The sequence below is a fragment of the Podarcis bocagei genome (genome assembly GCF_964188305.1).
Source record: "Podarcis bocagei genome assembly, chromosome: 8".
In the NCBI taxonomy this organism is placed as follows: Eukaryota; Metazoa; Chordata; class Lepidosauria; order Squamata; family Lacertidae; genus Podarcis; species Podarcis bocagei.
In genome coordinates this window covers 81026431-81039521 of record NC_138133.1, presented here as the reverse complement: position 1 = coordinate 81039521, position 13091 = coordinate 81026431, and the positions used below count along the sequence as shown (strand labels likewise).

The 13091-nt window shown below is 46.1% G+C and overlaps 1 protein-coding gene and 1 long non-coding RNA gene across 6 annotated transcripts in view; one reads left to right on the top strand and one right to left on the bottom strand.

Annotated features, from left to right (window-relative positions):
• Positions 1–3853, top strand: part of CYRIB (CYFIP related Rac1 interactor B) — a 63978-nt gene extending 60125 nt beyond the window's left edge. For all 4 annotated transcript variants that reach the window (XM_081205038.1, XM_081205037.1, XM_081205039.1 and 1 more), the window contains exons 11-13: positions 2030–2156; positions 2587–2657; positions 3000–3853. In XM_081205038.1, coding sequence (XP_081061164.1) covers positions 2030–2156; positions 2587–2657; positions 3000–3063 — 262 coding nt within the window. In that variant the 3' untranslated portion in view covers positions 3064–3853. The remainder of the gene's footprint in view (positions 1–2029; positions 2157–2586; positions 2658–2999) is intronic.
• The window catches only part of LOC308593205, a 751641-nt gene that overhangs the window by 717851 nt on the left and 20699 nt on the right, over positions 1–13091 (bottom strand). The window lies entirely within an intron of this gene.

Below are 13091 nucleotides of genomic sequence, written 5' to 3'. Positions count from 1 at the left end.
AGAGGTCTCGACACTTCCAGTTTTGTAGTGCCTTTTTCAGATTAAGCTGGGCGTGTGCCAGATTGCTAGTTCTTGCGGGAACAGTTCTTTTTAATATTTCAACACCGGAATGTATCGGAAGGCATCTGTACGCTTTGGGAAATGGTTTGATCTCATGCATAAATCAGGAAGATAAAAGAACCTGGAGCGTACTTTGCTTGCATCTTGAGCCTTTTTTCCAGGGTTGACCCCCAGTGCTTGATCACCCTAACCTGCCACAAATGGTTATTGTGCAGCCAGATATCTCGGGTGGTTTTAGCAAGGCGTGTTGCGCTGTTAGAGAAAGGTAGGAATGAAACCCCAGCACCAGGCTTCAGGATTTGCAGTTGGGAAGGAAGAAACTTTACCCTGAGAAGGCTGTTACTTTTGGGGATGGCATTCTGCTGAGACACTTGCTCTAGTTATCTCTCTCTTGGACTACTGCAATGCGCTCTACGTGGGGCTACCTTTGAAGGTGACCCGGAAACTGCAATTAATCCAGAATGCGGCAGCTAGACTGGTGACTGGGAGTGGCCGCCGAGACCATATAACACTGGTCCTGAAAGACCTACACTGGTTCCCAGTACGTTTCCGAGCACAATTCAAAGTGTTGGTGGTGACCTTTAAAGCCCTAAACGGCCTCGGCCCAGTATGCCTGGAGGAGCGTCTCCACCCCCATCGTTCTGCCCAGACACTGAGGTCCAGTGCCGAGGGCCTTCTGGCGGTTCCCTCGCTGCGAGAAGCCAAGATACAGGGAACCAGGCAAAGGGCCTTCTCGGTAGTGGCACCTGCCCTGTGGAACGCCCTCCCTTCAGATGTCAAAGTGAAAAATAACTACCAAACTTTTAGAAGACATCTGAAGGCAGCCCTGTTTAGGGAAGCTTTTAATGTTTAATAGGTTATTGTATTTTAGTGTTTTGTTGGAAACTGCCCAGAGTGGCTGGGGAAACCCAGCCAGGTGGGTGGGGTATAAATAATAAATTATTATTATTATTATTATTATTATTATTATTATTATTATTATTATTATTATTATTATTATTATTATTTAATTAAAGTAATATTTATTGAAGTTTTAAAGACAATAAACAGTTTCAAAGTTTAAACATAAAAAATAAGAACAAAGAATAACCCTAATAGAAGAAAAAGGAACTACAAAGGTACAAAAACAAAACACATAAAAAATGCAAAATAGAAAACAGTTAGCAAAAAAAAGAAGAGGAAACCCCCCCCCCCCAAATATTTTCATATCTTGTACTTCATTTACTAGTTTCCTGACCTCCTCACACCTCCCTTTTTGTATTCCAGTTCAGATATTAAATTCAGCAAGTCCTTACCCTCTATCATTTATCCTTCCTCAACATCTTAACCTATTATAAATATGTATTTTCCACCATTATCAATCCATATTTACATATTCTTATTAATCTTTTTACCAATGCCGCTTATTTTCAATCCAACATCCCTTTAACATTCAATAATTTTACAGTATTTCTGCAAGTAGTCTTTAAATTTCTTCCAATCTTCTTCCACCACCTCTTCTCCCTGATCTCGAATTCTGCCAGTCATTTCTGCCAATTCCATGTAGTCCATTACCTTCATCTGCCATTCTTCCAGTGTGGGTAAATCTTGTGTCTTCCAATACTTTGCAATCAATATTCTTGCTGCTGTTGTTGCATACATAAAAAAAATTCTGTCCTTCTTTGACACCAATTGGCCAACTATGCCCAAGAGGAAGGCCTCTGGTTTCTTCAGAATGGTATATTTAAATACCTTTTTCATTTCATTATAGATCATTTCCCAGAAAGCCTTAATCTTTGGGCATGTCCACCAAAGGTGAAAGAATGTACCTTCGGTCTCTTTACATTTCCAACATTTATTATCGGGCAAATGATAAATAAATTATTATTATTATTATTATTATTATTATTATTATTATTATTATTATTATTATTTAGAATTCAGCTTTGGATAATCAAGTGTTTACTGCCGTGTCTTGTTAAAATCCCAGGGAATACAGAAGCAGGTTCACCAACGAGCAAACAGTATCGTTCTGTCTGAGGGTGATGGTGGGCGTCATCATTCTTTATGACCACGTGCATCCAGTAGGCGCGTTTGCTAAAACGTCAAAAATTGATGTAAGTTCTGGGGCTGAGTGAATTACGCTTCCTTGTGGTGGGCCAGCTGGGTGGGGTGGAGGCAAGAAGGAAACACAGAAGATACTCATTTTTAAAATATGTATTTTTTAGCATTTCTGCATGTCAGTAAAAATGATGTGGATGATTCAGTGCAAGTTCCCATATTATGCCAGCTAGGCTGCACTTGTGTGAAAATGCTATTTATATGAATCATGGGCGGTGTATCAATGGCTGCCTTGGCTTCCTTCGAGGGCTGTTGTTTTTAACGTTATTGCCGTTCCACTGATTGAGCTAATCGTATTGACATGAGGGGCTGGATCCTTTCTGAAAAGTGAAATTGCAGGTTGTGTCATGGTTACATCCAACGCCGGTTTGTTGTGAATTAACATGTGTGTCCTGTCCCCCCCAACCCTTTTGTATTGATTTCCAGATGAAAGGATGCATCAAAGTTCTCAAAGACCAGCCTCCAAACAGTGTAGAAGGCCTTCTAAATGCTCTCAGGTATCTAGCTTTTGAACGTGGAATCACTGTAAGTGCCAACTCTTCTTTCTTGGAAAACAGTGGTGAGCACTGGTAAATAAGGACCACTGGTACAGTGTGAAGGCAGGCACAGCATTTTAGAATTTTTCAAATGCCTACGTACACGGGGATTCAGCAGGAACACCCAGCCCAAAGCTTCCCTCCACTGCACTGCCCCAAGATTGCCCTCTTGTCCCCAAAATAGTCTTTTGTTAAGGATCAGACTGTCAGAGATGTACAAAGCCATAGAATCATAAGAGTCCAACCCCCTGCAATGCAGACATATGTGCATGGTTTTTACACACTTTTATTTTTCCTTTTTAGGTACACAACAAAACATTTGAATGATGAGACTACCTCGAAGCAAATTAAATCTATGTTGCAATAACAGTTACCTGGAAATTATGCTCTGCTGTAAACAGTATTCTGCAATGACGGAGATGCACAGATCTTTTTTTCCTTTTTTTAAGTGATTGCAACTACTATCTTGTTCAGTCTTGCTTTTGATTTTTCTCCTCTTCTTGTCTTCTCCATTAAAAAAAAAAATCACGTTCTTGTTCTTGAGTAAGCTGATAACTTCTTTTCTGTGCCAAAATCATCGAAAATTTTATCAACCCTGGGAGGTGATTTTTTTATTTTATTTTTTATTTAGCCTTTCAGAATGGCCATTCTGTGGCAGCTAATTCTGCATTGCGTTTTGGATTTCTCTGGACTGGAGAAAGTTCTGTGACTTGAACTAAATATTTTTAAACGTGGGTTTTTTTTCTTTTTTTTGAAAAACTAATATTTAATATTGCTTCTTGTGCATGGCGAAACTGCCTATTTCTGCTATTTAAAAAGAAAGAAAGAAACTCTCAGTGACTTCATTTTGTATTGCAGCTTTTTTATGTGCAACCATGAGGAAACTTAAGAGCAGATTTGTTTAAATTAACTGTGTTTGTACAAATGGTACCCAACACACAAAGGTTTTTTTTAAGAAAAAAAATAAATAAATGAGTAAAACTGTTTGTTTTAAAAAGTTAAGTTTGCATTTTGACTCATTTTTGTAAGGATGTCTGTTGTATGTTTAATAACTAACGTTTAAAAAGAAAAGTGGTGTGTGCGTAGCCAAATTACGTATGCATGTTCGTGTCAAATGATTGGCTGTGGAGACAACAATAAAAAACGGCTTTCATTTTTCTAAGTGTGATTTGTTTTACCACTGTTGTTGAGAGGCCTGTGGTCAGTAGCTTTTTGCTAGGTTCCTGAACTTTAAAAGTGAACCCCCATGGAACTGGGTCCTGTGGCGTGTTTTCTCAGAAATAAGTGTTGATGTATTGGATGCTACTTACTCCCAGGTAAGCAGGTAAGCGCTGCTCTGTTCCAGAGAAAGTTAGTCATAACAAAGTCCCCTTGAAACCAAAGCAGCACGTTAGACGTTCTTAATTGCTTTCTATGGAACTTGGTTATGGATAGTTCAGCTGGTTACAGCATGGTGCTGATAACACCAAGGTTGCAGGTTCGATCCCTGCAAGGGACAGCTGCATATTCTTGCATTTCAGGGGGTTGGACTGGATGATCCTCAGGGTCCTTTCCAACTTGTATGATCCTATGATTACCACCTTTAATAAATCTTTGTGCCTGGGCTTATTTCACTGTATAAATTGCCTCGAGGTTTTCATCCTTGATATGACAATGAGATTTTCTATCCACTCGATTGCAAAGCTTCGAAAAGCTGTTTGCAAACATTTATACCTTGGGTGGTTAGCAAAGGTTGCTTTAGTACGTTGGGGAATCCATCCTTCAGCTGGTTAGCTCCTAAACTTCTATCTGAACACCTCTCTTTCTTTTTCTCTCTCTTAAAAAGGTATTTTCTTTCCTAAACTTAGTCTCCTAGAATATTGCCAGCCTACCATAAGGTAAAAGGAAAAGGTGAAGGACCCTTGGACAGTTAAGTCCAGTCAAAGGAGACTATGGGGTTGTGGCGCTCATCTCACTTTCAGGCCGAGGGAGCTGGCGTTTGTCCACAGACAGCTTTCCAGGTCATGTTGCCAGCATGACCAAAGCACTTCTGGTGATTGTGATGGAAGCCAGAGCGCGCGGAAACACTGTTTACCTTCCCGCCGCAGTGGTACCTATTTATCTACTTGCACTGGCATACTTTTGAACTGCTAGGTTGGCAGGAGCTGGGACAGAGCAACAGGAGCTCACTCCGTCGTGGGGATTTGAACCGCCGACCTTCCAATCAGCAAGCCCAAAAGGGTCAGTGGTTTAGACCAGGGGTCAGCAACGTTTATCTTGCCTGGGCCGGATCGGTCCCATGGAGATCCCTTCGTGGGCTGGATTGCTATTTTTGGCACCATGGAAGCGAGTCCCTGCGCTACACTACACTCGAAGGAAGCCAAGGCAGTCAAATGACCTCTACAGGCCGCTTCTGGCCCATGGGTCTTAGGTTGCTGACCCCTGGTTTAGACCACAGCGTCACCCATGTCCCTGTTCAGCCTACCATAGGGAGCCTGTGGCTCCCATATGCCATTGGACTCCAGCTCCCATCATCCTTGACTGTTGGGGGTGATGAGCAGTGGAGTTCAGCAACATCCAGGGAGCTCATGGTTCTCCATCCCTGCCCTAAGTGGTTTGCAAGTTTGCATCTCTATAGTTGGACCATCCCTCTTTGTATAGCAACTGATAGTCGCTGCTACGGGAGGGTGTGTTTCTTCCTGGAGCCATCCTGGGCCTGGCTTCTTGTAACTGGTGCCCTGGAGTTGAACTCTGTTAAACTACCCCACGCAACAAATTGTCTTCCTTCAGACCCATTGTTTCAGCCAAAGATAAGTCCCCCATAGTCATGCAGCTCTTTGAAAGGCAATAATCTTTGCAAGACAGAAGGGGCCATCCACTTTTTATTCAGGGCTGTTGCTGTGTCAAGGTTGCTTGCTCCCCGCATCTCGTCTCTTTGGAAGGAGCAGGGCTCTTAAGCCATTGACAGCTTCTCATTGACTGGTAGGATGGTTCTAGCGACAACTTTTCGGGTGGCTACATGGATGTGCCATATTCCAGGGCAGTAAACACCTGAATATCAATTGCTGGTGGGCACCCATATCTGAGGGCTGTGGCGGGCAAGGTATGGTGTATCTTTGGCTGAATCGGGGTTAGGTATTGACTGCCGGCTAAGCCAGGAACTGGCTGAATGGGCCTGAGATGCACTGCATCCTAAACTGCTCATCCTGGTGGATTGCTTCCTGACACATTAACTATAACAACACAGCAGATAAAAGCACCAAGAGCACAGATTCACAGCGATTAAAGTGCCTGGGTAAATAAAAATATTTTTGTCTGGTTCTGATGGCACGTTTGGCCGGCTTGTGGCAATGACAGGCATTCGTCATGAAAATAATAGCGTGTTGGAGAGCTCAGCCTCTGAGATGACCTATATATGTTTGTCTGGATTTTAATTTGCTGCTCGGCACACAAAGACTCCTTCTACTGCCACGTGGTTTGTCATCCTTTGCATTTGGGATAACTGGGTACCTTCCATATCGCTGCACATGTTGAAGTTACCAGTTCAGGACTGCAAGCAAAACTGCCTGCAAAGCACTGGACGAAACTCCCTTTGGGATATTCTCTCTCCTGAACAAACGGTTTCTTATCACAGTGTCGAGCCAGCAATGCTGATAGAAGACCCTTTACTCCTTTCTCTGAAAATGCCTACGCAAAATGCCTGTTAGGGCCACACCTTCTTCCCCAGCGTGCCTGTTCTGTGAATTAACCACTTGGCTGAGTTATCTCCTTCAGCCCAGGACTCTTCTGGGCTGAAGGAAACGGGGCTGACAAGCAGGGCTGTGGCTCGGCAGTAGAGCATTGGCCGTGCATGCGGAAAGCCGCAGGTTCAATTCCCGGCACCTCCTGGTAAGGCGGGGAATTTGTTCTGCCTGAAACCCTGGAGAGCTGCTGTCGGTCGCTGTAGATTATACAGATAAGATGTCCAAGGTGGCTTCCAGGTGGTGTGAAGGCTGTTAAGGTAAAGGTACCCCTGCCCGTACGGGCCAGTCGTGACCAACTCTGGGGTTGCGTGCTCATCTCGCTTAAGAGGCCGGGAGCTGGCGCTGTCTGAAGACACTTCCGGGTCACGTGGCCAGTGTGACGAAGCTGCGTCTGGCGAGCCAGCACCAGCGCCGCACACGGAAACGCCGTTACCTTCCTGCTATAAAGCGGTCCCTATTTATCTACTTGCACTTAAGGGTGCTTTCGAACTGCTAGGTTGGCAGGAGCCGGGACTGAACGACAGGAGCTCACCCCGCCGCGGGGATTTGAACTGCCGACCTTACAATCGGCAAGTCCTAGGCAGTGAGGTTTTACCCACAGCGCCACCCGCGTCCCCCATGAGGGCTGTTAGCACTGCGCAAATTATTTGAGCACAAGATGAACCCTGTTGGATCAAACTTAAGGATCCATACACACTACATCTTGGGTAACATTGTTGTTGTTTAGTCGTGTCCAGCTCTTTGTGACCCCACAGACCATAGCACGCCAGACACTCCTGTCTTCCACTGCCTCCCACAGCTTGGTCAAACTCACGTTGGTAGCTTTGAGAACACTGTCCAACCATCTCGTCCTCTGTCGTCCCATTCTCCTTGTACCCTCCATTTTTCCCAACATCAGGGTCTTTTCCAAGGAGTCTTCTCATGAGGTGGCCAAAGTATTGGAGCCTCAGCTTCACGATCTGTCCTTCCAGTGAGCACTCAGGGCTGATTTACTTCAGAATGGACAGGTTTGCTCTTCTTGCAGTCCATGGGACTCTCTTGAGTAACATACATTACACCACTCTAAACCATCATGGCTTCCCAGGGTAACGGTTTCAACTGGCCGGCTAAACCAGGTAAAGGGTAGCCGCCAAGGGGTCTCAAAACCTGGGTGAGTTAGGGACTTCCTCTGCATGCAGACAGGCCCTGGGGAATTGAGCGGATGAGACCAACAGTGGGTCCAGCGACCCAGAAGGCAGTTTCTGCACCTGCTGTATTGAGGGTCAGGTGGTTCTCATCCACCTGGAAAGGTAGCCCATCTAGGAGAAAGAAAACTGGTTCTAAACCTCTGATGCCTTGTAGGACATCTTCAGAAGGAGAAAAGGCTAAGGAGTAAACCCTACACAAATCCAGGGTGGGGACCCAAAGATGACTGGATGATGCCAGGGAGCATTGTAAAGGGTGCTGAGAGTTGGTAAAGGTAAAGGGACCCCTGACCATTAGGTCCAGTCGTGGCCGACTCTGGGGTTGCGGTGCTCATCTCGCTTTATTGGCCGAGGCGTACAGCTTCCGGGTCATGTGCCCAGCATGACTAAGCTGCTTCTGGCGAACCAGAGCAGCGCATGGAAACTGGGACGCAGGTGGCGCTGTAGGTTAAACCACAGTGCCTAGGACTTGCTGATCAGAAGGCTGGCGGTTCAAATCCCCGTGACGGGGTGAGCTCCCGTTGCTCGGTCCCTGCTCCTACCAACCTATCAGTTCAAAAGCATGTCAAAGTGCAAGTAGATAAATAGGTACCATTCCGGCGGGAAGGTAAACGGCTGAGAGTTGGTAGGAGACCCCTTTTTTCTCTCGCAGAGCTGCAACACACAGAATCCCCTGGGAAGAGTAATTGCTTGCAAAACCACTCTTGTGAGAGCAATTACAGTGGTACCTCTAGTTATGTACTTAATTCGTTCCGGAGGTGCGTTCTTAACCTGAAATTGTTCTTAACCTGAAGCACCACTTTAGCTAATGGGGCCTCCCACTGCTGCCGCGCCGCCGGAGCACGATTTCTGTTCTCATCCTGAAGCAAAGTTCTTAACCCGAGACACTATATCTGGGTTAGTGGAGTCTGTAACCTATGCCAACCTGTTTTCAGTCAAGGCCCTTCTTCATGCGAAGAAAATCTAGGTTTGAATCCCCCGCTCTGCCGTGAAACTCGGGTGACCTTGGGCAGTTCACAGTCTTTTGGGCTAGCCTTCCTCACAGGGTTGTGTTGAGGATAAAATGGGGAGGGAGAGGAACATGCATGAACTCCTTGGAGGCAAGGGGAGGTGGCAATGTAATGAATAAACGGCTTGATTGATCTTTTAAAATGAAGGGAAACAATACGAAATAGCTACTAACTGAATGAGTAGGTGACACGATGCACACAACAAAATTAGTAGATGCGTTTTCCGCAGAAAAAATGTTTCAGCAGTTTTTTCTTTATCCTTTGCACTCGCATTCTGTAGCCCCAGCTTTGCCAGGTTTCAATAGCATGGAAACAAACATTTATTCTTCCTTGGACACATGGTTCCACCTCCCTGGGAGATTTCTTAAAATAAAAAAAATCTACAGGCGTTTGGGTTTCAGAGGGCACTTGCAAGAGGCTGGAATGCCAAATCTGCAGGGAGCCAGCCCTAACTTTTATAGGCTCCTCCTCTCCGTGACTAATTCCACCTTCCTGTGATGCGATCAGCTTGCTGAAAGGGATTTTGGAGCTCCTGTTGGGTTTTACATTCTATACTGCTTAGGGCAGAATTCACACGACCTCGGAAGAGGAATAAGAGCCGGGGATGGAGATGGTGAGACCAAGATGCAAGCTGGGACCCAGGTGCACAAGAGGACATGCAAAGAGTGTTACGGAGAGTGTGTCGGTATTTTAGGGGTGCTGCATCAATAATGTGGGGCGCAGCCTTAGAGATGAGCACCCAGGACCCTTTGCAATGCTTCAGGAATTTCTGGCTCCCAACTTTAGGGTCATATACAGCAAGCAATAGGTGAATACAGTGCTACCTCGGGTTAAGTACTTAATTCGTTCTGGAGGTCCGTTCTTAACCTGAAACTGTTCTTAACCTGAAGCACCACTTTAGCTAATGGGGCCTCCTGCTGCTGCTATGCCGCTGCTGCACGATTTCTGTTCTCATCCTGAAGCAAAGTTCTTAACCCGAGGTACTATTTCTGGGTTAGCGGAGTCTGTAACCTGAAGCGTATGCAACCTGAAGCGTATGCAACCTGAAGCGTATGTAACCCGACGTGCCACTGTATGTCCAATTCAGTTTATCATTTTTCTAATACTGGCTCATGACACTAGATGGTGAACACGTGATGGTTTTGGGCTACATTCCGACAGAACGTTGTTCAATTTTCCTGACATTTACTTGTCTGACATTTCCCACGTTGTAGGTGATCTTTCACGCAGCGTAAAAAGACACTTTCTGGGAGAGCAGTTCAGCTTCAGAGCTGATTGCTCAAAGAGGTGCTGGGCTTCCTTTTGCTTGAGGTCGTCTTGCTGAAGTTGGACAGTGATTTGTTGGGAATGCTGGAGTGGTACGGTAGGTCTCTTACACTGAGTGGGTTGGTGGTGATGGTGGTGGGGTTTGAATGGGACTGAGTGCCCCAGAACTCTATAGCTGTATTATTCTAAAGATGGACCATCCACATTAAATAAAGACAGTGATTGCAAGTTTACTGTGCATTCTGAGTGGCTAAAATCTTCATACTCGAAATAAAAAAATTCCTTCCAGTAGCACCTTAAAGACCAACTAAGTTAGTTCTTGGTATGAGCTTTCGTGTGCACGCACACTTCTTCAGATACACTGAAACAGAAGTTGCCAGATCCTTCTATATAGTGAGAAGGTGGGGAGGGGTATTACTCAGAAGGGTGGTGGGAATGGGAGATTGGCAGATAGCTGAGATGAGCCTGTTGACGACTCTTAATGACTGCAATAGGTCTTACAGGGAAAGGCAAGGGGTGAGAAGGTGAAAAATGGCTTAGTCATGTATAATGAGATAAGAATCCAATGTCTTTGTTCAGACCAGGTCTCTCCATGGTTTTAAGTTTGGTAATGAGTTGCAATTCAGCAGCTTCTCTTTCCAGTCTATTTCTGAAATTCCTTTGTAGTAAAACAGCTACTTTGAGATCTTGTATAGAATGTCCTGGGAGATTGAAGTGTTCTCCTACTGGTTTCTCTCTTTTGTGATTCTTGATGTCAGATTTATGTCCGTTTATTCTTTGGCGTAAGGTTTGGCCTGTTTGTCCAATATAGAGAGCTGAAGGAGCCCTCTTCATACTCGGTTCAAGTTTGCGGCCAAGGAAAACTTGTCTCAATCACACTGAGACTTATCAAGTCCAAGGCAGGAATCTCAGCTAAAGCATCCATGACAGATGACCATCCAACCTCTGCTTAAAAACCTCCACGGAAGGAGAGTCCGCAACCTGCCGAGGGAGACCGTTCCACTATCAAACAGCTCTTACTGCCACAAAGTTCTTGCTGATGTTTAGTCAGAATCTCCTTTAGTGTAACTCAGAGCCATCGGTCCGAGTCCTGTCCTCCGGAGGAGGAGAAAACAAGCTTGCCCCATCTTCTGTGTGCCAGCTTTTGAGATATTTGAAGATGGCTCAGCCAATGATTAAAGAATGGCTGGTTAATATTTGGAAAGCTGCAGAAATGCATACAGTTACAGAACCACTTTCGATTGCTCCCACTGATTGCACGTATGAAAAACAGATAATATGGGTGCTGACAAATATACAGTGGATGCTCAGGTTGCAAACGTGATCCGTGCGGGATGCACGTTTACAACCCTCAGCGGCACATCTGCGCACGTGCAGGTTGTGATCCAGCGTTTCTGCACATGCGCAAAGTGCGATTTAGAGCTTCTACGCATGCACGACCGCCAAAACTTGGAAGTAACCCATTCCGGTACTTCTGGGTTTAGGCAGTCCGTAACCCAAAAAAAAAACGCAACGTGAAGCGTCTGTAACCCGAGGTATGACTGTAATAGCTTCTCTGCCTGGTAAGGCTGTGAGAATTGCAATGATTATTGATTGTGAACACTCACAATTTATTTACGGCTTGCCTATTGACCCCAGGGTTGCTCTTTCAATGTATTATTTCCAGGGTTTCCCAAGGCCTATTCCGACACCTCTGATCACTGCACCATGCTGACTCACATACATGTGCAAAATTGTTTTATATGGCTTGCTTTCGACTAGCATTTACTCAGTGCAAACTCACTGAAACTGATGTCCTAAGTCAGCGGTTCTCAAACTTTTTTCTCTGAGCCACACGTTCAGAATAAAAATTTGTTTGTGCCACACAGAAATTTTCATCAATATGAAATACAGAGGAAAACATGGGCTGTTGGGGGGGGGGGTTCTTTCCTCCACAAGTCAATTTGGATGGGCGGGGGTGTGTGTTATGAACAGGGAGGAAAGTGGGGGAAAGCCCCATTGCACTAGCAAAAATCCTTTGTGGGCTTCTGCTAGCAGGACCTGTTAGCTGAATCCTGCCCTGAAATTGCTTCGAAAATCTCATACAAGGTGATTGCTAAATTCATATTTATAGTACAGTGGTGCCCCGCAAGACGAACGCCTCGCAAGACGGAAAACCCGCTAGACGAAAGGGTTTTCCATTTTGGAGGCGCTTCGCAAAACGAATTTCCCTATGGTCTTCCTTCGCAAGACGAAAGCCCATAGGGAAATCTCTGGGACAGCGGGGAAGCGCAGCGCGTCTTCCCCACTGTCCTCGGACCTCCTCCGAAGGCTGGCGGTGGGGCGGAAAGCCCTTCTCCCCGCGCCAGCCTTCGGAAGGCTCCTCCGAAGGCTGGCGGTGGGGAGAAAAGCCCTTCTCCCCGCGCCAGCCTTCGGGAGGCTCCTCTGAAGGCTGGCGGTGGGGCGGAAAGCCCTTCTCCCCGCGCCAGCCTTCGGGAGGCTCCTCCGAAGGCTGGCGGTGGGGAGAAAAGCCCTTCTCCCCGCGCCAGCCTTCGGAAGGCTGCTCCAAAGGCTGGCGGTGGGGCGGAAAGCCCTTCTCCCCGCGCCAGCCTTCGGAAGGCTCCTCTGAAGGCTGGCGGTGGGGAGAAAAGCCCTTCTCCCCGCGCCAGCCTTCGGATGGCTTTCCTGAAGACTAGCGGTGGGAGGAGGGTTTTCCTTCCCACCGCCAACATTCAGAATGCTGTTCTGAATGTTGGCGGTGGGGAGGAAAAACCCTCCTCCCACCGCAAGCCCCGGGAACAGAGGAGAAGCGCTGCGCCCCTTCCCCTCTGTTCCCGTACCTGTCCTGAAGGCTTGTGGTGGGGAGAAAAGCCCTTCTCCGCACCGCCAGCCTGGCAAGCGGTTTCCATAGGAACGCATTAATTGATTTTCAATGCATTCCTATGGGAAACCGTGCTTCGCAAGACGAAAAACTCGCAAGAAGAAAAAACTTGCGGAACGAATTAATTTCGTCTTGCGAGGCACCACTGTAATCTATACACATAGTGAAATTCAGTATTAATATCCATTGATTTTTTTAAGTACAGTGGTACCTCAGCTTAAGAACTTATTTCATTCTGGAGGTCCGTTCTTAACCTGAAACTGTTCTTAAGCTGAGGTACCATTTTTGCTAAGGGGACCTCCCGCCGCCGCCGTGCGATTTCTGTTTTCATCCTGAAGCAAAGTTCTTAACCT